A 24,794-nucleotide genomic window follows, 5' to 3' on the forward strand; every position below is an offset into this window, starting at 1 on the left:
CAGAATTTCAACTTAATAACTAAACGCAATTTTCGCTAATTACATCAAAAGAGTTGATTTCAAATTTCATCAATCAGAGCGAGTTGAGTGTGTGTGTGTGTATGTGTGTGAAGTCGTTGGTGGAGAATGTGGGGGAGTTCCTCACTTAGTTACATAAATTATGCGCTCCAGCATCCAATGTGGGTCTCATCATCCACCTAATAGCCCGCCTCATCTGAGTCTGGTGCCGGTGTCGTCACACCAGCCACACCCTGTGCGCCCGACGAGCCCTGCAGTATGGGGCCCGAAAAGCTAAGGAACTTGGAGACAACATTGCCGAGTCCAGCATTTGCATTGCCATTGCCCGAGGAGCTGCCACTAAAGGCTGTGATGGTGGTCAAGACGCCAGTGGTCAGATCATTGGCGATGTTACCAATCGAGCGAATCTTCGGTGAGACCACGGCGGTGATCAGAGTTTGGAAGTCCTTAATGGGTACTGGCGACTTAATGTCCCATTGCTTGTTCTTCTCGATGTTGGAGCGATCCAATTGCTCAATGACGCGCGTCTTGGTGTCTAGGAAATTGTCGATTTTCTATGAAGCAACAAAATTGTTAATCCAATTATATTCCCATCAACCTTCGCAGTTATTGCTACTTACGCCAAAGACAAATCCGAGCACAGCATTTTTAGCCTCAAACGTGGCATCGGGCAGTTTTCTTTTGTTGCGTTCTAGGCCAGCGCCTAACACCTCCTAAAATGAGTTGCGTTTAGAGAGAGCGGGCACAAGAAAAGCAAAAGGAGCAATATGGAATAGTCTCAGCCATTTCCAAGACAATGCATCATTGATCGAACCAAATAAATGTGAAAGAAAATTAGCGCCAAAACGAAAATCACTCCTCAATTATTATTGTTTAAAATGTGCTAAAAGTACTATGATAGGAATTGTTGTGATGGAACTTTTGAATGAAGATCGTCGACCTAAATATGCATACATAAGTCAATTGATTTCATAAAACTCATTCATAGAGATTATGGATAAAAATGTCGACTTTAATTATGTAATCGCAAAACTTAAGACAAACTTTATATACATGAAGCTCAGAGCAATATCTCAACAAAGTGTCGTTTCCCTGGATCTAAAGGAAGACGTTCATCTGAATGATCAGACGTTCATACAACCGACAATACACTCTATACCTTGTCATATACATTGTTTAAAAATTTCAATATTTTGAGTGCACAAGTGGAGTATAAAAAGAGATTGGTTTACAGTAATTGACTTGGCTTTGTTGACCTTAGCTTGTGAGCATACGAAGCATTACAAAAAGTTGCCAATCATGGCATTAGACGCAGACAAATGTCTGTCTCTCTCTCTATCTATCGTATTATCGTTTGATCTGCCTTGGGCGCCATAATTTCATGCGCCTTGCATTCTGTGTTAATGACTTGCCACAAAATGTTTTCAATGCATACAAATCTGTATATGTACTTCAACTCTGTCCGCTGGCCCCAACCAGGGCGTCTGGGTGTCGTTCTTTCCACAACAATTTGCCAAATTATGCCAGCAAATCTGCTTTCAAGTTTAGTTGCGCCGACAAAATGGAAAAAAAAATATATATATAATTTCATTGCGCCTTAGCTAGTTCGACTTGACCCAATTAATGACGCACAAGAAAAACAAAATACATACAAATAATTAAAGCAAACAGATGTCTGCGTGTGTATGTAGTATGTGTGTTCAGTTCGCAATTAAAAGTGTGCCCCGCTAGCTTTCAGATTCACGCATTATTTATTGCAAGCGCCATACGCATTCTTGGTACTCGATATGGCGATATCATTTCACTTTCAATCGTTTTCATTTGACTAGAGATTCGTTTGGAATCCACCATGTACAAGTATTTAAATTCACAGCGTCACTGCCTCAGAAAATAAATAAAACAGAAAAATAACTTTTAAAAAATCACGTCATGCATTTCGACTCATTTCTAAACAAAACGCGACTTCAAGTCCAAAATCAAACTATACAATCGGATATACTACTTATATGTACTCGTAGTTGCCGTTGTTTATAGTGCATTGCATTTGAAATAATTATACGACCTTTTTCTCTGCCATTTATTTGGGAATTTTAATGGGACAGATGTGACTGACTGAGCAAACAAACGACCAACTGATCAACACTATCTTTAATTTGTTAACTTATTTGTAGTTCAGTCACGATTATTTAGCTTCTAGGATGGCATATATGGGTATATTCAGTCAATCTTTTTTTTACAAATCTGCACCCAAAATCAGTTCGGAAAATCCTAAACTTCAAGAGAAGTTCAAGTTACTTTATCTTTACTGAAGCCATTATTTATGCCCAAGTCGCTATTGTCTTTTCAAGTGTAACTCAACACGCAAGCCACAGCACGACCTTTCGATAAACTTGAATGAGATAGCAGACTCCGTCTTTTTTTTTTTTTTGGCCATTTATAAACTTTTTTTTGCGATGCTCATAGTTTTTATAATCAGCCAGACATTATTATTTGAAAATGAAACCACAACGCTTAAGCGATGTCGATTATAGTAGGTACTTATGAAGATGTTTGTAATTCAATGTCAAATTTCCAAATGTTTTCAAACTCTTACTACGAGCGAATTTTTGGCTTTGAAACCGAGCTAGCATCGTTAGTAAATAGCCTTCTAGTTTTAAAAGAAACTCTAGAAATTGTTGTATATACTTATTATAACAAGACAGAGGACATTTATAACAGCACATTCGTGTTCCATAGTTATAGGAAAAAGCTATCTACATGGCACAGAATTCGTTTTGATTCTGCATGGCAAGCTCTTCAATAAAGGCAATTAACTTTAATGGACAACATTTTATCTACTAAGACAATAACCCTTCTTACAATCGAGAGAAATTTACAAATAGAAGATATATGGACGATGAAATGAAGGAGGAAAAACTAAATTGCGCATGCGCAGCCGTTAAAAGACAAACAGCTTAAAAACTTAAGCAAGCCCGTTTGCAGGCCTGCAGTGTGACGGGCCTAATCATTGTCTTTGTTATCGAGCTGAAAGGAAAGTTTCAGGAAGGAGTATTCATTTGAATTTATAGCGTTTTGCCAATTTTAAATTGCATTTCAAAATTTTCCACAAAAGCTGTAAATTAATTTTATAATGAAAACAGCGCGCGCTAAAAACGAATACCGACAACAACAACAACAACTAGTCGTACAACAAATAATGTATTAATGAAAAAATTGCACAATGGCTGCAAACGTGGCTTCTTCACTTTGCAGCCAGCGTCCACGTTTATGTCTGAGTCTTCACCGACACTTGTTGTGTGTCCAACACTCACACACTCACACACACTAGCACACACACACATATGCAGACAGGGAAGTACCCACACATACATACATACGCCAACTTATATAGGCAAATGGTCTCTCAATAACATAACTGAGGAGGCGCTTGTCCGGCCGATTTTGCTGGCTAAGCTCGACTTGGTTTACTTTTTGTTGATGCTGGTCTTGTTGTTGTGATTGGCTGGTTTGCTGTATGCGCAACGGTTTTGAAATGTTAACGTAGGTCGTTAACAACTTGTTTAGCGCGCTTACCTACGGACATACGGACGCACTGTTTTAACTGTTTTTTGTTGTTGTTACTGGAGTTTGTTGTCATTGTGCGCGCCTTAAATGCCATCAGTTGTTGTTGTTATTGTTGTTGCTGTTGCTGTACATATATATGTTTATTTATATATATGTATGCTTTGCTTTTTGGTGGCACTTGATCAAAAATATTTCAATTTTTATGACCAAAGGCGCCCACATGCTCAAGGTCGAGCATATGTCTTGACCATGTTGCTATTGATTTGTATGCATGCTTGGTTTTGAGTATTTCTTGTTTTTTTTGTTTGTTGTTGGTGTTGTTGTTGTTTAATGTTTGCAAAGCTGTTTTTGTTGTTGAGTTTGGATTTGAGTTGTCTTTTGCTTTGTGGGCAGTTCAATGCACCAATGCACAATAACAATAACAACAACAGCGAAGCAACAGTAACAGTAACAGCAACAGCAGTAGCAGTAGCAATAGAAACGGAGATGGAGGTAAAGAGAAGAAGATAAAAAACTGAAAACCCCAATTGCGGAAAAGCAAAGGTGGAAATGCGCAACAGTCGACCACGAAATTAGCAATTGCGTCTAATGCAGTTAACAAATGAAAGCAACGATGCACTTACACAACAACAACAATAACAACTACAAAGATAGCCTACCAACCAGCTAAGCAGGCGGTAGACTGGCAGACAAGCAATCAAGCAATCATTGCAGTCAAATCGCATCGTTAGCTTACAATTTGCAAGGCGGCTGGTAGTCTGTTGCTGCCAGTGTTGTTGTTGTGCTGTTGTTGTTGTTGTTGCAATGACAACAATGCAACATTCAAAACTTCACTTTCACGCCCCAAAACTTACAAGAAGCCGAGCCTCAGACTCAGCCTTAAAGCCCCAGCAGACAGACAGACAGACAGAGAGACAGACAGGCGGAGAGGCAGACAGGCAGGCAGGCAAACAGACAACAAGTTGCCAAACGTGTCCCACAGTTTGTCCGCCTGTCCGCCTGTCCGCTTGCCTGTTTATCTGACACAATGCCCAGCTCGACGCTTCCTAGTTTCGAGCGAGCGTGTCTGTGCCTTCCATTTTGGCAACACAATTTACCTCTGCGTTGATGGGATTCAGGTCCGCAGCATCGATGTTGCTGTCGTTGTCCTCAGTGAGTGTGAGCAGCTCCGCTCCAGAGGGCAGCTGTTGGCGCTTAACACGCAGACCCGGCGCCCCAGCGGACATATGCAGGTTGATCGCCAATAGCGTCATCACCAATAGACTGCACTTGAAGTGTTGCATGTTGTAGCTGTTCCTTCTTGTTATTTCAATTCTCTCGCACTGATGTTGTAGTTACAGCAGTTGTTGTTCTTGTTGTTTGTATAGCTGCTGCAAGAGACATTAAAAAAAAGTCAGCAAATAGTTATGCATCGTTAAAATAATGTCTTTTTATTGTCTTGGAACACGCTACGTATGCGTAATATTTTAAAGCAAAAAGCGCGTGCTTGGCCTTCAAAGCAATGCAAAAACGTACAAAAAAAAATCCAAATATTTTCGTAAGAAAAAAAAAACAAAGTAATGGCCGTGTGGCGTATTTAAAAAAAATATATATATTTTTAGTTTTTAAAAAATGTTGAATATTATTGTTATTGGTTAAATTCTTAAGGCATTGTATTTGAAACAGTGCCTGCAAAATGTAAACACATACACACGCACACACACCACGAACAAAAAGTCTTAAAGCGCAGCAGCCGCAACTGAGGGACGCGATACTAGCACGTTCACTAACTTTAAGCAAATGACTGCAGACGAAAGTTACTTCAATGATTTAGCAGTGGCCAAAAAATCGGTTACAGCCAAAAGCGACGGCGGCGGCGACGGCAAGCGCAGCAGCGGCGCCAACAGCAGACAACGGCAACCAAAAACAACAAACTGTGAGCTGAGCTTTTGACGGACTTGCAGTCAGCGCAGTGGCGTGTAAATACGCATACACATACACGGGTGTGTGTGTGTGTGTGTGTATGTGTGTGTACGTGTACAAATATGCATGTGTGTTGACTCAAAACTGATTTGCGCTCATTTGGCCAAAAATAAAAAATGAAAAATGAAAAAAAAAAACAACAGAAATTGAATTTTATTGCGACGACGACGAAGCGATGCCGCTTTGCCGCTTTGCCGTTGACGCCAACGTCGACGCCTGCGCCTGCGCCGAACACGTTTTGAGCGAAAAATGTTCAAACAAAGCGCTCAATAAAATGCAAAAGTTGTAATGGTGCGACATATAACAACAACAACAACAACAACAATAAATGTGTTAAGCCACTCGCTTCTTTTTGCAATCAACTGCATGCGCTTTCAATAGCAATTTGTACTCGAGTTGGTCATACATTGCGTATGCGCAATGGCATTTCAAAGCACGCCTCAGCCTTTACATTGTTATGCCCTAGACAGCAGCAGCAGCAGCAGCAGCAGCAGAAGCAAGTGTTACTCTTTTTCGGTATTATTTCATTTTTGTTTTTAAGCCAGTTGCGGGCAATTTAAGCTCTCATGACTGCCTAGAATTTGCAGCTGCTTGACCAGCATGCAACTAATTAACTAATTACAGTTGCATGCTGCACTTGCCGTTGCCAACAATTGCTGGCAATTTTGTTATTAAGCTCTGGCCAATTCCAATTGTTGCACTTTGACACCAACTCCACTTTATCAGCGGCGAAGGCAAACCACTTGATTACGTCCATACGTTTGGGCCACACACAAATTGTTGGCTATCAAAGAACATGCTCGCATATAATTAATACTTTGTTGATTTTCAGAAGAACGAGTGTGAAAGGCAAACAAAATGTTTAAGAATGCGTCGTCTAATTTGCATAAAAGACTAGTTTCAGTTTCAAATCTACACAAAAAATTGTCATGTCATCCCATCCCATCGACAAATGTAGCCCCAACAATTAGCTGCTTCATTAAAATGCCGTGTTGAATACGGCGTCAGTTTAGATAAGAGTCTAAATCAAACAAAAGAATCTTAAAATACATTAGATTTAATTAATAGTACCGAAATTCTTAAATTATTCATTTCACATTCAAAAAAACCCAAGATGATGCAATTGCTGGCTCAACGAAAGCAAAATATAAAATATGCATACAAGTAATCGGTTCTTCAGTATTGAAAGATGACTAGAAAGTAGCTATAGCATTGCTTTACATTAGAAGAATATGAAATCATCCTGTTTTAACTTAGCGGATCGGGAATCGCAGTCGACCTTTTATAACAACAAAGCATCTAAGTATTTACTTTATCACTCAAGAATATGTTCCTACAGCTTTTGTTGAGCAAAATTTGGACAGTCATACATAATTTATAGTTTAAAAAAAAATATAACTAAAGACATCGCGCTTTTATTAGATGGTTATATCGAATATATAATTACATGCCTAACACATTTGTTCTGAATTGTATAAAACTATTATTCAAAACTACAATTTGCTTTAACAATTCCTACTCTTTAGACAAAATAAATACTCTGAAGCATACAATAGTGACGACGGTATTGTGACTAATTGTTGATGACTGTTACTGATCAGTCAATTGTCATAACAAACATGACAATAGAAGCATTCAAAAGAACAGTTTATTGAATGATCTGTTCTCAATGAGCGATTATGAAAAGAAACAAATAATGGAGGAAACATATTTTGGAAACATATTTTGTTGCTGGTGGATGTTGAAAGATCGATTGGTCGATTGTCGCAGAGCTCAGAAAAAATGCTTTTGGCCCTAAACCTAACAATCATGTGTGCAAATTCTATATAATTAACTGGAATTTGAGCTTAAAAAACTCATCAGTTTTATTGGCCGGTTTGTGAGAAGTCTGTTGCTGATAATTGCATTGGAGTGAAGTGTTTAATTATTGAATCTGAAATGTGATTAGTGCGCCAAATTTATTGCTCACATCTAGTAGTGGACTAATACTTTAATAGGACATTGATTGCTCTGGAAATATTCATTAAAGTGAATGATAAGTGACTTTGTTGCTGCTTAAATGAAATCAACAATGCCATCAAAGCTTGGGAGAGCCAACTTAAGGCTTGGTCGCCACGTCAACAGCATTTATTTAAATTAGTTTCATCGATCAAGGATTTTGTGAGGTGATGATCAGAGCCATAGCTCTACCAGCTAGCACTACCATAAACAATCCCCCAATCACCATACTTCGAAACAAGTTTTATTCTGACACCTTTAAGCCGTCCACTGCAACAGCTTGTGGACCCACTCCATGAGCGAAAATCAGGTGAACTACTTCGAGTTGAAGCGATTTGCTTATCAATAAGATGCATCGTTCAAGGCTGTCTGCCTTCATTTCGAGCAGCATGTGGATGAGGTGCTTTTATTTCTTTTTTAATGAATGCAAAGAATCAAAAAAAAAGGAAACGAAACGAAACATAATCTTTAATTGCATAAAACGCAGCAGCACCACCACCAACAACAACAGAAACAACAGCCACACCTTGCCAAAAAAGAAAAAAATAAAACCACAACCAGTCTCGTCTTATTGCTGCTATTTTATGCAACATTATACGAGATCACGAAAATGAAAATAAAAAAGCGAATTGAAGCGAGCTCAAAATTAAATTAATGCGCGCATCCGTTGAAATGACAAAAATAATGAGCCGAAAAGACACAAAGCGCAGAAAAAAGAGAAAGAAAGAAACCACAAAGCTCGAAATGCAAAATGCAGGCACGCACGACAGACATCGTTTGTAGGTCACAAGGTCATCTGCTGCTTGCTTTTGCCAAACAAGTTGACAGCCAAAGGTCTTCAAGAGCCTGTGCAGCAGCCCCAACCACACACGAGTCCCATAACTGCCTTGCCTTTTACTTTTGCCCCGCTTCAAAGTGCTGCTTAATGAACTTTCAGTTTTGCGCCCTTTATTTCTGCGACATTGTAATATTTCATTAAACATTGCTAAGAAACAAAAAAAAAAACACAAAAAAAAATCATTTCAATTAATTTAATTCATTTTATGCGTTCACAGTTTAATTCAAACTAGAAACAATTCCAATTTATAACAAAGAGCTGGCAAAATAAATCTTTGCAATTATTTAACGAGCATTGAAATATTGATTGATCAGGCATAGGCCGTTCTGTTGATAAAATATATTATTGGGTTTAATAGGAAAAATAGGAATGCTGTTAGAAAATAAAAGGGGCTTCCAGTATCGTAATTATTAAATCATAACCAGCCCATTCAATGGAAATATTTCAGAAAATGTCTCTCTGGCATGAACAAAACGGACATATGTAATTGTTTAGGAAACCTATTTATGTCTCAAATCAGACTGATCTTTAATTAAGTTAGTGAAGAGCTTATTATGAATGATTTGCTGATCAATGCATTTAGCGGATCACTTACTATCTAAAATGCACTTTTAAGAAATGGAGAATTGTAAAGGTGCAAGTTTATTTCATTCATTTCATTTTTAAAAGATATTATCTACGATATACACGCCTCTGTTTCTATATAAACAGTCGGTTGCTCTTCCTTTTCACCGATTTATCCTATTCGATATCGTAATTCTTACAACGCACATAAAAGTAGATCACTGATCAATAATCCCTGAGTAAGATATGATTGGTAGTCAGTAGCGTCCAAGTGGGGAGTATTTCGATCATTACTAGTTATACCTTAATTAGCACTGATATTCATTTATTTTGAGCTACGAGTTGGAATATGATACAAAACGAAATCTGCTTTTAATAGTTTGTAATAATTGAATTTCTACATAAGAGAGAACAGTATCTAGCTGGAGAAATCAGTGCTTTGTGATAAGGAAAACTCTTTTTTAAAAATATTGTACATAAAAACATTAAAAAAAACCGTGGCAAACATTTTACAAGACTGTGGTAAAGAAAATGCAGCGAATCCGTTCAGATACGCTTAACAAAGACTTTATTCCTTAGCACTTCATTATCTACATACAAGTATGTATTTGCCATTAAAAAATGCATTCAAAATAAATAGCGAATTTCAATCAATCTCTCCAAACCCATCCGCAATTATTGCTTATTATGTAGTTCCATATCGAACTAATGTGTTAGGCAACTGCGCTTTAAAGTTCTACGCTAGCATGTGTATTAGTGCTAGTTATTATGATGATGATTAGTATGTATATTTGGCGGTCCGCTTGGTCCGTTCCATAGGCCAGCAACGTGGAAAAGCCACTGATCAAAGTCCGCCCACTTATCGTAATTGTAATTGCAAAACAATCAATTTGTGCAACTGTCATCCATTTGCATGATCGTAAAAAGAATCATAGCACATAAAGAAATAATTAAGTGAAATAAAAATAAGCAGCATATCGTGGAAAAATAAACTCGATTTCGGATTTACGTTTTAACTGCAAGCCAATTAGAAATGCGTCTAACTACAAAGTATATCTCTACGCCTCAATTATAAGCAATACTTGTATGTGAAGAAAAAATAATGAAGAAAAAAACACGCAGACGCCGGGCCAGTCTGTAATTCTGCTGCCTCGCCACACCCCGTTTCTAGAGGGTCCGCATCATAAAATGACGCTGACATGCAAATGGCCCACAATACAACATGCTTTTTATATGGCCATTTTAGTTAATCTGCGTACTTGTCATACATATTTGACATGGCCAAGACCCAGACGCAGCTTGTAGCTTGTGGTTCGCAGCTTTGGCTCTTAACTGCGTCTGGCGAATGGGCAAATGGGCGACTGGGCGATGGGGGGACTGGGGGACTAAGCGAATGGGCGCCTGCCAAGCTCATAAAGCATAATTACGTACGCTGCTGATAAGCGAGGCTCTAGTTTTTATCGCTGCCCATCAAATTTGGCGACACTCATTCATTCAACCAACCATTCAGTCACTCCACCATTCCACCATTCTACCATTGCACCGTTCAGCCATTTTGTTGTGGCGTCCTTGCCCATTTGTCGCACGCCTAATAGATTTTCATAATTGCAAAGTTCATTGCGTAAAATGTCAAATGTGCAGCGCGTCGCTTGTTAGCCAACTAGTTGGCCACATTTTTTGTTTTCGGGCCTGTAATTTCGCACGACACGCATAAAATGTGTAGCTGCAACTTGTTCTCAACTGCTTGACGAATTTTTTTTCTTGTTTCTGTACTTATTTATTTAATTTTTTTCGTTTTTTGTTTTTTTGTTTTGTTTTTTATGTTCAACAATAATTTAAAATTGCCCAACACAGAGCAGCGACACAAAAAGTGCAAGTCAAGTTTGTTGCCACTTACGTAAAGATTATCATTATTATGCATCATTTGCTTTTTATGCGGCATTAATGTCAAATTGTCATGTTATAGTTTAAAATACAAAGTTCTTGCGTACACTCATAGCTCGTCTGTCCGGCTGACTGGCTACTTAAATTTGAACAACCTGCCACAACATGCTTGAGGGTCGAGCCGTTCCCCGTTTAATGGCTGCAAAAGTAATGCTACAACTGTTACATATAAGTACTATATAGCTATGTATGTATATCCATAATGCCGCCTCTATTGACCCACTCTCTATAAATGTACACAAGTGCAGGCCCCAAAGTCCAGAAAAAAAGGCTTGGGAAACTTGTGATTCAGTATAAATGCAAATATTTACAAACAACTATCTAATGGGCTTTGAGAGAATCTCTAATATATCATTTATACTTATGCATGAGTATATTTTCTACGTGAATAAGCGACGTAATAATATTCCTATTAATTATTATGTCTGTCGACATATGTCGGTTAAAATATACAATAGGTTTTCTCTTTAGCTTTAAGGATAAGGAAGCCTAAGAATAATCTAACAAAGCCCTAAATGTGCTCGGAGTCAGTAATGGACCTCACCAAACTGGAAAAGCAATAACGAAAGAGAATAAAAATATTAATAATTAATAGCTAATTAGAAAAGAGATTTTCCCATAACTGTTTAATCCCCACTTAATAAAGAAAGTGTTCTGTCGAAAGTATGAGACAAATGCTTTTAATCTGAATTCAAACGGCTGCACTTGAATTTAATTCTATATATTGTTTCTTTTAATAATTAATAGCTAATTAGAAAATAGATTTTCCCAAAGCTGTTTGTCCCCATTCATCACCACGATAGTATTAGAAAAATACATTTAATCTGAATTCCAACGGCTGCACTTCAATTCAATTCCATCTGTTTTTCCGTTTATCAATCTGTAGATATCTATCTCTATCTTTCCATATACGTATGCCATTTAATTATTTCGTGCAACGTTTTCCCTTCTATATAAGTATTCACAAGTTATATTTCATTATTCGACCTTTAACATGGAATAGTTAGTGGAATGGAAGTGCATTCGTAGTATTCTCGGATCTGTAGTCACTCTGATTTCCTATTGAAACATTCTCACTGAAAATGCTTCGCTATTGCTCGGGGTCACTAATTTCAGCCTTTGTGCTCGTTTATTGCCACCATTCAAGAACTCGATTGGCATGATAAATTTAATTGAAACAGGCGTTGCTGATAAGCTGACCAGCTTGGTCGATGGGATTTGGCTGCAATTTGAAAACAGTTCTGTTCTACAGCATTCAACAAGTGTTTATTTTATTATTGTTATTATGATTGTTGTTGTAGTCGTAGTTTAATTCAGTACCAAACTAATCCGCTTGTTGGCTGTCTGTGTAAAGTTAAGTTGCTTACAAGCCAAGTTTTTTCGTTTGTTCAAAGTTTAACAATTATGCGCAGCTTATGCGATTTTGAGCTGTGCATTTGTTATGGGCGTTAGCCTCATTTAGACGGGGCGTGTTAAGAGCAAATAAAAAATGTTTAAATATGCCATTGAAGGTTGTTGAGATAAACACAAAAAGTAAATTGAAAATAAAACGACACATGGGCTTGGTGATATACCTGCGTTTTGTTGAGGCTGGTCTTAAAAATGGCAATAAATAGATAAATGTGAGTCGTTAATACTTAAATACAAGAACTAAAAATGAACATATTTGAAAGACTGCAAAATCGAAAGGCACCATTAGAGTCTTTGTAACATTGTTGCTATTTATATACTAGTATATAAAAATGTTTTTTTTTTTTTTTTAAATTATACGTTTTAAAATTGAGACAACACTTGCATTGGCTTGCCTCAAACTATATTTTTGAAATTGACCGCATTGCGGCATGAATATATCAAGGCTGCTGACTGAGGCATGAACTTAACGACATCACTTAGCCGTAATCTTTATTGCGACTGTAACTTATAGTGTGCTACGAAAATAAGAATACATAAAACATTACTGCCGGATCTATAAAAGAAACAAAAATTGGCACACAAGAGCAATGCATATATGTCTAGATAATAGACTTATACTATCTATTATATCCAACATAAAGTTCAAGCAAATTGCCTCTTCGCACAACAGCAATAATGCCAAATCGTTGAATCTTCTTGCCTTCGAAGGCTCTTGTGTAAAGCGGTTTTGAGTACTATATATCATCAATCCCAAAAAAAAAACTGCTAACCATTCGATAAAACAAAGCACATGCACACATTTGACAAATTTACATAATGGCTGGCAAAGTGCAAAAGAAAACCAAATACGTATACACATAAAATAAGAGAAAATGTCCAGCAAAGGCCCAAACGGAGGCATTGTTTTATTGCCAATTTGATCAATTTTCAGTTGCCCAAACTTTTATTTGCATAATCAATTTTAACGCTGCACGGCCAAATAGCAAAACAACATTTATAAAAGCAGCTGCATTAGGTGCCAAAAAAATAAAAACTCGAAACTAAACTAAAAATTACAAAAAAATAATAAATAAACACCGAAATATATGTGTGCATGTATGTAGATAGGTGTGCGAGTGTGCGAGCTGCCCAAAGGCAGCAAGAAGAGCATTTATTACAACATTTATGATTATTATGCGCATAAAATGTGTTAAAACGGTCAATAAACTTATTGACCGACATAGGCACTAACATGGCCAGCAACGCCCCCTCGCTGGTTTGCCTTCAACTCGGCCAGTTTCTGCTCCACTTTCATGAGATTTACTTTCGCTTTTTATAGTGTGAATGCACACTAACACACGTACATTCAAATGAGTCTTTATGCCTATACGGTCACTCATCGTGCATATCAACGCACAAAGCATTGTTATTGTGCAGAGCAGCGTTGAGTTGGACTAAAGTTTATCTTGATTTAGCCATCAACAGCTGCAGCTCAGCGCAGGCAGAGACGCTGCCGCTGAAGCTGAAGTAGACGCTAACGCTGGCGCAGACCTAGACGATAATGGACAAGCGGCAACGCACCGTTTTAACAGAGGTTTCTCAACGACCTTGAGACCATTACCGGTTTCAATTTAAGTTAAGCGCGCGACCCGCTCCTCTCTTGCGTGAACGTCCGGGCTTTAAGCCCAAAAAAAAAAAATAAATAAAAATAAAATCATAATAAGAGCAGCGACTATCGCTGATGCGAGATGCGAACAATGCCAGCTTTGACTTTCGTTCATCAGCCATGGCAGCAAAAGCAACAACAACAACAGCGGGCCATACATTAATTTGCATCTGGCTTGGTTTCATTTTCGTTTGCATTAAGTTGTTTAAACATTTCAACAGCCAACGATGATCCACACATGAGTTATTAATAAAAGAGTGCTAATCAAAACCATAACCCATATACCCACACACACGCATACATCTATCTATATACATACATACCTACTTGTATGTATGTACATATGCGATCATATTTATTTATTTCTATTAATGTGCCGCATGTCGCAATGCGACGAAAGCGGCCACAATGTGTTGCTATTGTTGTTGTAGTTGTATTTCTTTTGTCTTTGGCTGCGCTGCATAAAACTTTCATTTAACGATATTAAACTGAAATTAAGCCCAACACCTCACGCCTCACGCCTCACGCCTATGTACGTTTGTGTGTTAGTCGCTGTTTGACCCATGTGGCCTGCCCATTGGCAAAGTTCGTTGCCTAAGTCTTTCGTTATAATCACACACGAAACATAAATTCGCTTCGTTTTTGATGCTGTTTTTTTCCAGAGAGTTTCATAACTTAAATCTGTTGCTTGTAATTCCTTAGAGAAGTGATTGAAACACATAAGGGAATGTCAAGATGTCAATGCAAAAAGAGCATACCTAGGAATTATAACAAAAAAAACCTATTGTCCATTTTATAAAACTAGCATAAAGTTGGTCAAAATATATTAGAAATTTTAAAGTCAAACAAAATAGGGTTCAAAGATTTTATTTTTTAAGATTTCCCTAGCATTTAAAAGCCATTTGGCAATTTTAGCTACCATTTCAAAAAAATGTTTTTAATTATTCTATCAATCAACAATCAGAAAATTGCAATATGCACTATATACTTCAGTTGTTATAGTCTAGCACACCTCAAGATCAGTTAAAACGAGGCCAATTATTTCAGAAATTAATTCATTGAATTTTTCAATTTAATCCACATTCGAACCAAAGAACTTTTAATCTCCACACCACCAGTCTGCAAATTGAATTTTTTAAAGTTGCTGAAATGCTTTCTGAGATATGGCCCTGAACCACTTTTGAGCCAGTCTCAAGTCCCAAACCGAGTTCAAAACAGGTTTTTGTATCATTTGTGTATCAAATTTGCGAGCCTTTTTGGTACCGCCAAAGTATCTAATTGCTTCGAAATAGTATTTATGAACGAAATGTGAATATTGTGGTTTGAATTATAAATGAAATTGTCAAGTCAAATTCAACAATTGGATCCAATTTTGTTGCCAACATCATTGGTTGATAGTATTCGGTTAGGGTATGTAGATGTCGGTGCGATTAATATTGGTTCAGTTTGTTTCATTTTCGCTCATTGCTTATTAGCTTTTTGTTAACTTTACGTGCGGCATTTGTTGTATTGGGGTTTTACCGAACATTAAAAAATTGCACACTCAAGTCCATTGGACTGCCCAATTTACTCACCCGAAAACGCTTCAGTTTTGCAGAGCACGCTGCTGAGGCTGCGCAAAATGGAAACAACAACAGACGATTGCCAAAGTTAATTGCAATGTGAACTTTTGGACAGACACGGGACACAACACAACACAGAAACACAAACAAAAACAAAAACAAAAGTAAAACCAAAAAACACGACACCGAAATAAGTTGCTGGCAATAATTTTGTGTAATATTTTGTTATACATATGCAAAATTGACTTTATTAATAATTTAAAAAGCACATTTCAAAATTGAAATAAACAACGCGACAACGATAACGACAACGACAACAAAGTCGCCCCAAAACGTCACTCGGTCTTGTGAAAGATTCACGCGTTACTGACACAGTCGCGAAAGCAGTGCCCAAGACTCTCCACGAATAATACAACGTATACAACGTAAAATGTAAAGAGATGTGTAAAAGTAAAAAGTATTAAAGAAAACAACAACAACAACAACAAAAACAAAACTTTACGACGCGACTGCAATGAGAGTAGAAAGTGACAGAAGTATGCGCTTCACTAACCAAAATAGTTGTACGGCAACACGGACGTCGTGGACGGCGACGTTGACGACGAAAATGCGCGTGGAAAGCGAATGAAACGAACGAAATGAATGAAACGAAACGAAACGAAAAGCGAAATTAAAGCACACGCAATGTGTAGAAGCCAATGAAAACAAATTTTAAGTCGCTGCAAATGCTAAGCTACAAGGTTGGCTCGAATCCGTACGAGTATCGGCTGTGCGGAAGTCGGAATGCGCTACATTGAGAACAAAGGCAATGCCAGTACCAAGCAATTAGTTCCCTATTTAAGTTTACTGCAATGTGTGAAGCCATAGACTTAAAATAAGAAGTCCACTCAATTAAATAACTTATGGATAACTTTCAAACTTATTTTGCCTTTTCAGCCCAACATTTGTTTGTCCGGCGAATAAACAAAAGGTATATATTTTAAACGAAAGTGAAAGGGCTTGCTAGAAACTCAAATGTATGTACAGTGAAAACTCTCTTGGCCGGACACTCACTTTCGGCCAAATTTTGTCCGCCCAAGGGGAGTGTCCGCTTAAGGGGAAATAAATAAATACTTCATACACCAATCGAATGTCGAAAAGAGTGTTCGGTTAAAAGAGGTGTCCATTAAGGGAGTTTTTACTGTAATAGGCAGAAGGAGGTGTAGCACACCCTACGATCAGCATGACGAGCCCGTCCGCTAATCTCTTCGTAATAGATATAAACTTCAAACTTGCTATGTAAACTTTTCCTCTCTATGCGCAGAACAACTTTTTTAGCAAGGCAAAAAAACAGTATTAGTTTAAAATTGTATTATTTTTTACGTTACAAAAACTGTTTAATATAAGTCCTGCACAGTATCTAATAATATTCTGAGTTTCGTCAAAATCTGTTCTCTTATCATTGAGCAACGATCGAGGAAACGAGTCCGACTAGCCTAACACTAACGTTTTATAGGGTTCCTATGTGTGGGTTGATTATTTTAAAAGCCCAGCAAGACCCAAAAATCGCATATACTTGTAGCTACTTATATAAATGGGGTGCTAAACAGCAGAGCTGAAAGTAAAAGTGAGGAAATTAGCAACTCGACAAGGTGTAGAAAAAAAAACCAAACAATATGACAATATAAGAATATATTGACGCCTACGTAATTCGTGTACACTCGTAGTACCCGCTAAAAATACAAGTTTATTGTAATGCGGCACTCAAATAAGTTTTCTATTCCAAGGGAAAAAGTGCGATCATTTTGAAAGCTTACACCAAATCGTCTCGGTTACAAATGAAGTTTTAAAGTAGCTCATACGTGCTTAGTTTTGTTTCCTGAAAGCCTCAATCTGTAGGTTTATATTTTACATTAGATCAGAAACTTAAACGTTGAAGAAAAATTTAAGTTTAAATAGAAATTTGCCTCATCATTAAAAATAATTGAAAATAAAAATTTTTTAACTGCAAAAATATATTTTAAAATTGGAATTGAAATTCATTTCTGTTTGCTGCTAAAATAGTTTTTCTTATTCATATACTTGTTGGTAATATTTAGTTTTTTATTAACATTTTCATTAGCACGTAAGATAATTGTTGTGAAATACAAGTAAAATGTATAAAAGTGTTGAAGTGCAACATTCAAAAGAGCTTCAAGAAGAATAGCGGATTCAAGTGCGACTCTCCGATTTAGGCAAGTACTTTAAATACCTCAAGTCCTAGTCCTTAAAAACATTAAAGAAAAGCGAAAGGCTTCTGGTCCAGCACGGCTCAACACAATTATGTTCGAAGTATTACAGAAAAGCATCGCAATGCTATAAATACATATGCCCATCCGGATCTACACACTCAACTAACGTGAACTCTAACCCGAACATTAGCTTAATGTTTAGTTAAGTCATTCATAGATGAGTGCAAATATGTGTATATATATACATATATACAAATATATATAAATGAGTGGGCCACTATATACACACACTTCATGTTCAAGTGACCTGAGATTGTGATTTTTTGCTGCCGCCTTCAGCTGACTGCTTCCGTTCCACGGCCCATTGCATTTGAATTGTTGGCATTACACATTCAAATACAAGTATCTATGTACTGAACGAGTCTATACTTGTAGGTATGTATGTATGTACGTACGGCATAAGTAGTTAAGTATTTGCGCATTCGCTTTTACCTCACTTCCACTTTATTTGAGCACTTTCGCCAGTTTGTTGCTCACTTGAGCGCAACTCTTTTTGGCTCGTTTTGGAGCGCTTTTACGGCCAAATTAATACGAATAAAGGGGGCTACGAGTTACTCCAGTGTGGCAACGAGAATGATCCTTTGGCCAACTGGGGCGCTTGCATCATCGTCAGGCAGGCAGTGCTAGCTTCATGGCTTACGCACACCGCTCCCATTACAACATGAAAAACATTGCTTTACGCTTTCTTAACTGGCTAAGTGTGCGGCAAGCCGCCAGTGGCCAGTGGCGGAGTGGCAGCTAGTTTGTGTCTTAAGTCTTTTGTTTTTGTTTGGACTCCAAGCGCCTCAATTTGATGTGCGCATTGGACTTTGCATAATCCAGCACTCGACCATCGACAAATTACAGCACAACATTTACAACAGCAACAATATTTTAATTTGCTTACTTGCTAGTGAAAAAAAAATGCATTTAGCAATAGGAAAAAAAATATAGGATTAAGACACAGAGAATAGGAAAGACGTCGGTCAGCACGGCTACTCGAACGTCCACGATCTGTGTGCCGGTTTCATGTGATGGCTGGCCGCGCTGCTGCTCGAAAAGAGGCCGGATGAGGCATGTGAGGCACCTCCCGAGGCACCCAGCGATGCATTGAGCAACAGCCCTAAGGCGCTGCTCACCAAATGTGACACGATTTGTTTGACAAAACTGCCCGAATCCGAGCCGCCACCACCTAATCCAGTGGCTTCTTTCTTTTTCTGCCGCGCCGGCAACTCAGCGCTTCCATGACGCTCCGCCGAGTTCTCCGCGGATGGAGGACGATTTTTCGCTTCGAGAAAACTGCTCAACAGATTTTGCGCAAATACCAGTGGCTGTATGGGGCCCTCTTCCTCAGGATCCTGGAGAAAAAACCACATCATTACCACATTGTCTTATCTTCAAGCGCAAAAGCAAAGGTGCCAAGGAAATTTAAAAGTGTAAAAATCGTGCGAGGTTAGTAGCGCAGGAAGAAAGAACACAACACAAAGCTAAGTGGAGACAATTAAATAAAAATCAAATCAATAACTACTGCGCTCAATGATGCCACAATCGTGCCCAGAAAGTTGCCCAGAAACTGTCCATTGTTGATCTGCCAATGAAAAGGAAAAATTTAAAAATTTACTTAATACCAGCCACTAAAGCCAGTCCATGCTTCTTTTTACCGCACCACCGCCGCCAGATAGACCATCCAGAGCCGTGCTAACATATTGACCCAACACAGTGCCAAAATTTTGATTTCCCGACAGCAGGCCCGCTAACAGCGACGTCGCTGTGCTGATGAGAGACTCAATGTCCAGGCCACCGGGCTAAACGACAGATTTTAAACTTAAATATAGTTCTTTAGAAATGTTTCCTATACGCATTGGCTTACTCACGCCAAAGAGCGTCGATATGACACCCGTCAGTGCGCCAATCAAAGCGCCCACATCTGAGCCGCCCTCGCCCTAAGAGAGAACAATCGTCACACATCAATGGGAAAACAGTGATACTAATAGTAGTCTTAGGCTAGCATTTATTATAATTTTAAATTCAGAACGTTTTATGTTCATTTTAAAACATCACTGCGTCTCCATAATACTACAAGTATATTTGCTCTAAAGAGATAAGAGATGGCTAACTTGTGGAAACTAATAAAAAAAAATATAAAAGAGCCTGCGCAGAAAATCAGGAATTAAATGAATTTATCCAGTTCAACTAAAGTTAACAGTGGTTGGGAGTCGTCGCTGCCAACGAAATGAATTGGAAATGAATACCTTTTCAGCAATACTTATATTTAAGCAGCAGTATGTTCGAAACAGCAAATTTTTAACAGCATCAATACTCTCTTTAACATATTTCAGACTCAATTCGTAGATCTCTCAAATTTCATATTCAATTCATAACAAGATGTATTGAACAATAAATTAGAAAGATTAGAAATTAAACAAATTTTGTCGATGGCTTCTTTTTTTAAAAAGGGAGGAAGAACAACCCTTTATACTTATTTCTTGGTATTTAATGAAACCAAATTCCTGAAGAACTCAACAAATTACTCGAAACTGTAAGCGAAGCTCAAAGTATTCCTAATATAAGCAGTAATGGTTTGCCATCTTAGACATTTAGTTTAACAAGCTCTCTAAATATCACCAATTTATAATTTTTGAATGCTCTTAAATTACGGTCAGACATGCAGATAGTTTCCAAGTAGCGTTTGAAGTATACTCGAAAAATTGAGGCAGATAAGTGTAATTTTGTATAAAGTAATGATCGAGTTTTTGGTGCAAATTATTTGCCTGTCTGACCATAGCCGTTGACTTAATATCGGGCCTACTTACTCCGCTTAGGCTGCCAATAATTCCGACCAGTCCGCCGCCACCTCCTCCGCCTCCGCCATCGTTATCAATATCCGTTGGCGTGAGCTCCGCTGATTCATCCTCCTGCTTGCCTTGCTTGGTGGCATTACTCGTGACTGTAACATTGCCTGCCTGACTTCAAAGGTGCATTATTTACACTCCACTCCAGATGGCAGGTTAGTCACGCTACACAACTAGACAACAACTAACCCATTGAGCCATACTCACATTAAAATCCAACGCAAACTCATCCAACTCGTTCTCATTCTCGTTATCGTTATCGTCCTCTTCCAGAGCGCTCTTTGTTGCCTTCTTGGAGTTCACTTGCCGTTCCGGGCGCCTCTCGTACTGCTCCAGCACCAAGTTCTCTCTAAAATCATGCTGAACGCGCAGGTCGTTGGCCTGGGATTAGGACACAATGCAGTCGAGGATTTTGCTCAAACCAATACACACTCACCTCCGACAATATGGACTTAATCATACGTACTTCGGCGGGTCGCGCCTCCTCAGTCTTGGCGAAGTCTTCTTCCCCGTTCTCAAGATCCTTGAGCTCAGTCTTTGCATCGCGTTTCCGCAACACCTTGTGACTTGCCTTGGCCAGCAATCCATCCGTCGCTGCCTCTTCAATTAAATGCTCCAAGGTTTTCTCGATTTTCGACTCCAGCTGCGTTTTCATGGTTGGTACTTTCTCCATAATGTGCCTACGCAGCTTAGCCAAGCGCTCCCCCAGGTGGGGGGCCTGTGTGATATCGGCTGAGAGCTGTTGGGCCTGCAACTCTTCGACCCGTTGCTGCTGCAGTGCCTCACGCATCTCCTCGCGAAAGGTGCGCTCGTCCTTGGCACTGCTCACTAGGTCCATGGCACTTTCGAGTATTTGCAGAGCGCGTTGGTCACGAACCAGTTGCTGCTCGATCTCATCGATCTTCGGCAGCACCTGGACACTATTTGAACTGCCTGCAGTCTGCTCGAGCAATTCTTTGATCACATTCACCAAATGCTGTTCCATTTGCTGCTCAGCTTGACGGGCGCCGTTCAGAAGGCCGATGGTGGTCAGAGCTCGGAGCTCCTCGCGTGGCACACTGCGTTCCAGCCGGCGATAGGCGGCCATAGCCCGCATATATTGTGGATTCAATTGGGTGCTTAGCTGCATATAACCCTGTCGCAAGCTAGGCGCACTCTCTGTTCCGGGCCAATGCAGTAAGGAGTTTAGGAGGAGGAGCAACATACTTATACTGAGCACCTGCATGTCGTCTTATTGCTCCAGTTACACTAAAACGTCGCCCAGGCGTGTGTTGCTTTTTTATATCCACACAAATCAATTGATGCGATACATCGATCGTTTCATCAATCAATTCTCTTGGGTTGGACAGTTGTCGTTGTTTTCCGCTTAGTCGCGCATGGGCGTGTCCTTCGCTTCACTGCGCCTCCGCGCCATTATGTAACTCAACTGGCTATGCTTCGATGTCTTCATTTTAGTCGCACACAAATCCATATGCAATGCGCTTCCTTCCAACTCCCCGGCTACCCCCTCTGTAATAGCTATACTCTTCTGAAAATTTCCTCAATCGTTTAAGGTATTGTAATGTCGGGGCACACTCGTCTTGAAACCATTTATGCCAAACCTGACTACCCCCTTGGTTCATTCCAGCCCAGAACAGTCGCACGTTTTTCTCATTAACTCATAGGCTTAAAGCCAATGCACCCATTTAGGCGATTCGGTATAAGTCAGGTATAAAGTACAGCCGACGCTTTCATTATACGAGTACAGCAATTAAACTCTTCAACTTACTTCGTGCTATCAAAAAAAAAAAAAAACTTTAAACCAATTCCAACGCAACAGCCACTCATTAGCCATTTCTAGTGAAAATGCCGGCAGCCTTTGAGTGATGGCCATCATTTCCTTTTGCCACTTTAAAGGCTTTTCGTCCGAAGTGCTTAGAAGATTATATTACATTGATGATAATACCGAAGGCGGCTCGCAATAAACGAACCAACTACAATGCAGCGATTAATAAAATAAAAACCACATTAACTTTACGAAATGTAAGCACCATGACGGCGTTGCCATTTTTCCTCAAAGAACACCATAAATGTGAAAATAATTTCTTAAGAAATGGCCGGAAATCTGACTTTAAGATTACGCTTCATTTTATTCTATCAAGAGGTAACAAGTATTAGCACAAAAAAAATCTCACAAGGATAAAAGGATAAAAGCTGGAAAGGAAAAGATTATACCCAAGTGATTGGTCTCTGGCTGGCTTTCAGGATCGAGAAACCTTCATTCAAAAAATACAATTTGTATTACAAATTCTACACTTTACTGTTATGTATTAAGTTTTAATTATCTATCAGTAGATTTTCTTGGAATATTAGGTTAACGTCATGATTGGAAGATAATTATCCAACTTGGTTTATTTAGAAAAACGTCTGCAGAGATTCCTTCAACGACCTAAGCTGTTTTTAGTGATATTTTGGGAGCATTGTGGATTGGATTGTGTTCTTTTCCATCATAGCTTCTATAGAAGAATCCACAAACCCAGTATATAATGGGGTAACGAATCCTATTAGAACACGAACCCTCATCTCATCTCTCTATGTGTATTTACAAGTAATTTTTGAAACAGATTGAAAATACTTTTATTTCATTTGCATTTGCAGCCCACATTTTGTGAATTGATTTATGATTTATAACCTACTTTGTTTAAAGAGTATTTGAAAGACACTTGAGCCCCTTTATGCGTCCGCAATCGGAAGAGCATATTTGCATGCCAGCTATGACGATCATCCATATGGTGTGGATGGCGATGCTGCTGATGATGATGATGACGATGGCGATGGCGATGACGATGACGATGATGAGCATCAGCGATTACGTGGCACTCCAGCGTAATACCCAGCTGCCGGCAAGCCCATCCAGACGGCAGCCAGCCGGATAGGCAGGCAGTTAGGCGAGCGTTACGCTCGTTTAGCCTTTCAAGTGCGCAGGTCGACTGAATTTTTATTTAAATGTGTAAAGAGAGATGCACTGTGATTGTTGTTGCTGTTGCTGTTGTTGTTGTTTTGGGAGTCTAAGCCACACCATGACATAAGCGCAATTCATTAATCTGTACAATTCCGAAAATGTTTGACTGTTGTTGTTGTTGTAGCGAGTCACTTGTACTTACGATGCATGTGTTCCGCGCATGTGGGGTTAAGTTGAATAAATAAATATACGAGTATGTATAAATTACAACACCAACAAAAAGCTACATGCGAGTACGGTGGCAACAACAACAACAACAACAACAAGCATGCCAATTAAAATGCTTGCCATTTGCCATTTGGACTCCCTACGTCAACCGCCGGCCGCGTCGCCCGCACGAACCCATCCACCAAGCCATGCCAAGCCAATCCAAACCAAACCGAACCAAGCCAAGAGCCAAGCCATGGCATGCCATGCCATAATTGCCGGCAGTTTTGTGTTTTTTACTCGCTCTTTGCTCATTGTTTCACTTTGTTGCTACTGTTGTTATATATAATTGTTATGGTTTTTGGTCAAAATGATATAATTTTGTTTGCCATTTCATGTCAGAGATGTGCACGCCAATGCCCTTTAATGCTCCGCTCAAGTGCCCTTGCTTGAGCAACAACAACAACAACAACAGCAGCAACACCATCAACAACGACACTAGCAACAACAACAACAACAATAGCGACAGCAGAAAAGCAAAGAGCAACGAGTGCGTTGACTGACTAACCACTCCCCAAACGCGAGGGGGACAGAGACACTCAAGAGCAACAGTCGAGTGCGCTACTGTGTGCTCCAAGTGGTCCCTCCAGGCATCACAGCGCACATTCCAAGGAAATGGACTTTTGTAGTGTTACTTCAAGTCCTCCGCACAAATGAAATTCACGTTGAGCTACATTTTTCGAGTTCTACGGCCATTTCTCTTACCTGTCATAAGTACTGGAGGGTATGCCAGGAGCTGTGCTCAAACAGGCAAATAGTTTGCACACAAACATGTCGATACACTTTAAAATTCTATGCAAAGGCACTGTTTTCTAATTTACTGAAACTATATGCATTTTTGTGCAAATAATTTGCCTGTGTGACCATGACATAACGATAAAGTGATTGGAAAAGTGATTTGTGCACTCAGAAAAAAAATGGCTCTTTAAGGAAAAGTTCAAACCGTTGGCTTTACTTTTAAGCAAGTTTCTTTCCTA

At 39.0% G+C, this 24,794-nt stretch overlaps 2 protein-coding genes across 3 annotated transcripts; both read right to left on the bottom strand.

Annotated features, from left to right (window-relative positions):
• Window positions 1-6: 6 nt before the first annotated feature.
• LOC115627833 lies at window positions 7-15,634 on the bottom strand. 2 transcript variants are annotated; one of them, XM_030523676.1, is made up of 4 exons: window positions 15,521-15,634; window positions 4,680-4,952; window positions 639-731; window positions 7-572 (listed from the first exon to the last, which is right to left on the bottom strand). In XM_030523676.1, the coding sequence occupies exons 2-4, from the start codon at window positions 4,863-4,865 to the stop codon at window positions 198-200; spliced, it is 654 nt and encodes a 217-aa protein (XP_030379536.1). In that variant the 5' UTR covers window positions 4,866-4,952; window positions 15,521-15,634; the 3' UTR covers window positions 7-197. The 2 variants fall into 2 exon arrangements, with proteins under 2 accessions (XP_030379536.1, XP_030379537.1); XM_030523677.1 differs by having other exon boundaries at window positions 4,680-4,949; window positions 15,521-15,560.
• A 3,118-nt stretch (window positions 15,635-18,752) lies between these two features.
• LOC115627971 lies at window positions 18,753-21,834 on the bottom strand. The gene is made up of 8 exons (XM_030523866.1): window positions 21,816-21,834; window positions 21,046-21,767; window positions 20,799-20,990; window positions 20,571-20,720; window positions 19,632-19,700; window positions 19,419-19,562; window positions 19,286-19,345; window positions 18,753-19,115 (listed from the first exon to the last, which is right to left on the bottom strand). The coding sequence occupies exons 1-8, from the start codon at window positions 21,832-21,834 to the stop codon at window positions 18,753-18,755; spliced, it is 1,719 nt and encodes a 572-aa protein (XP_030379726.1).
• Between the last annotated feature and the right edge of the window lie 2,960 nt (window positions 21,835-24,794).

This window comes from Scaptodrosophila lebanonensis, unplaced genomic scaffold (assembly GCF_003285725.1).
Source record: "Scaptodrosophila lebanonensis strain 11010-0011.00,11010-0021.00 unplaced genomic scaffold, SlebRS2 tig00000098-arrow-pilon, whole genome shotgun sequence".
NCBI classification, from domain to species: Eukaryota; Metazoa; Arthropoda; class Insecta; order Diptera; family Drosophilidae; genus Scaptodrosophila; species Scaptodrosophila lebanonensis.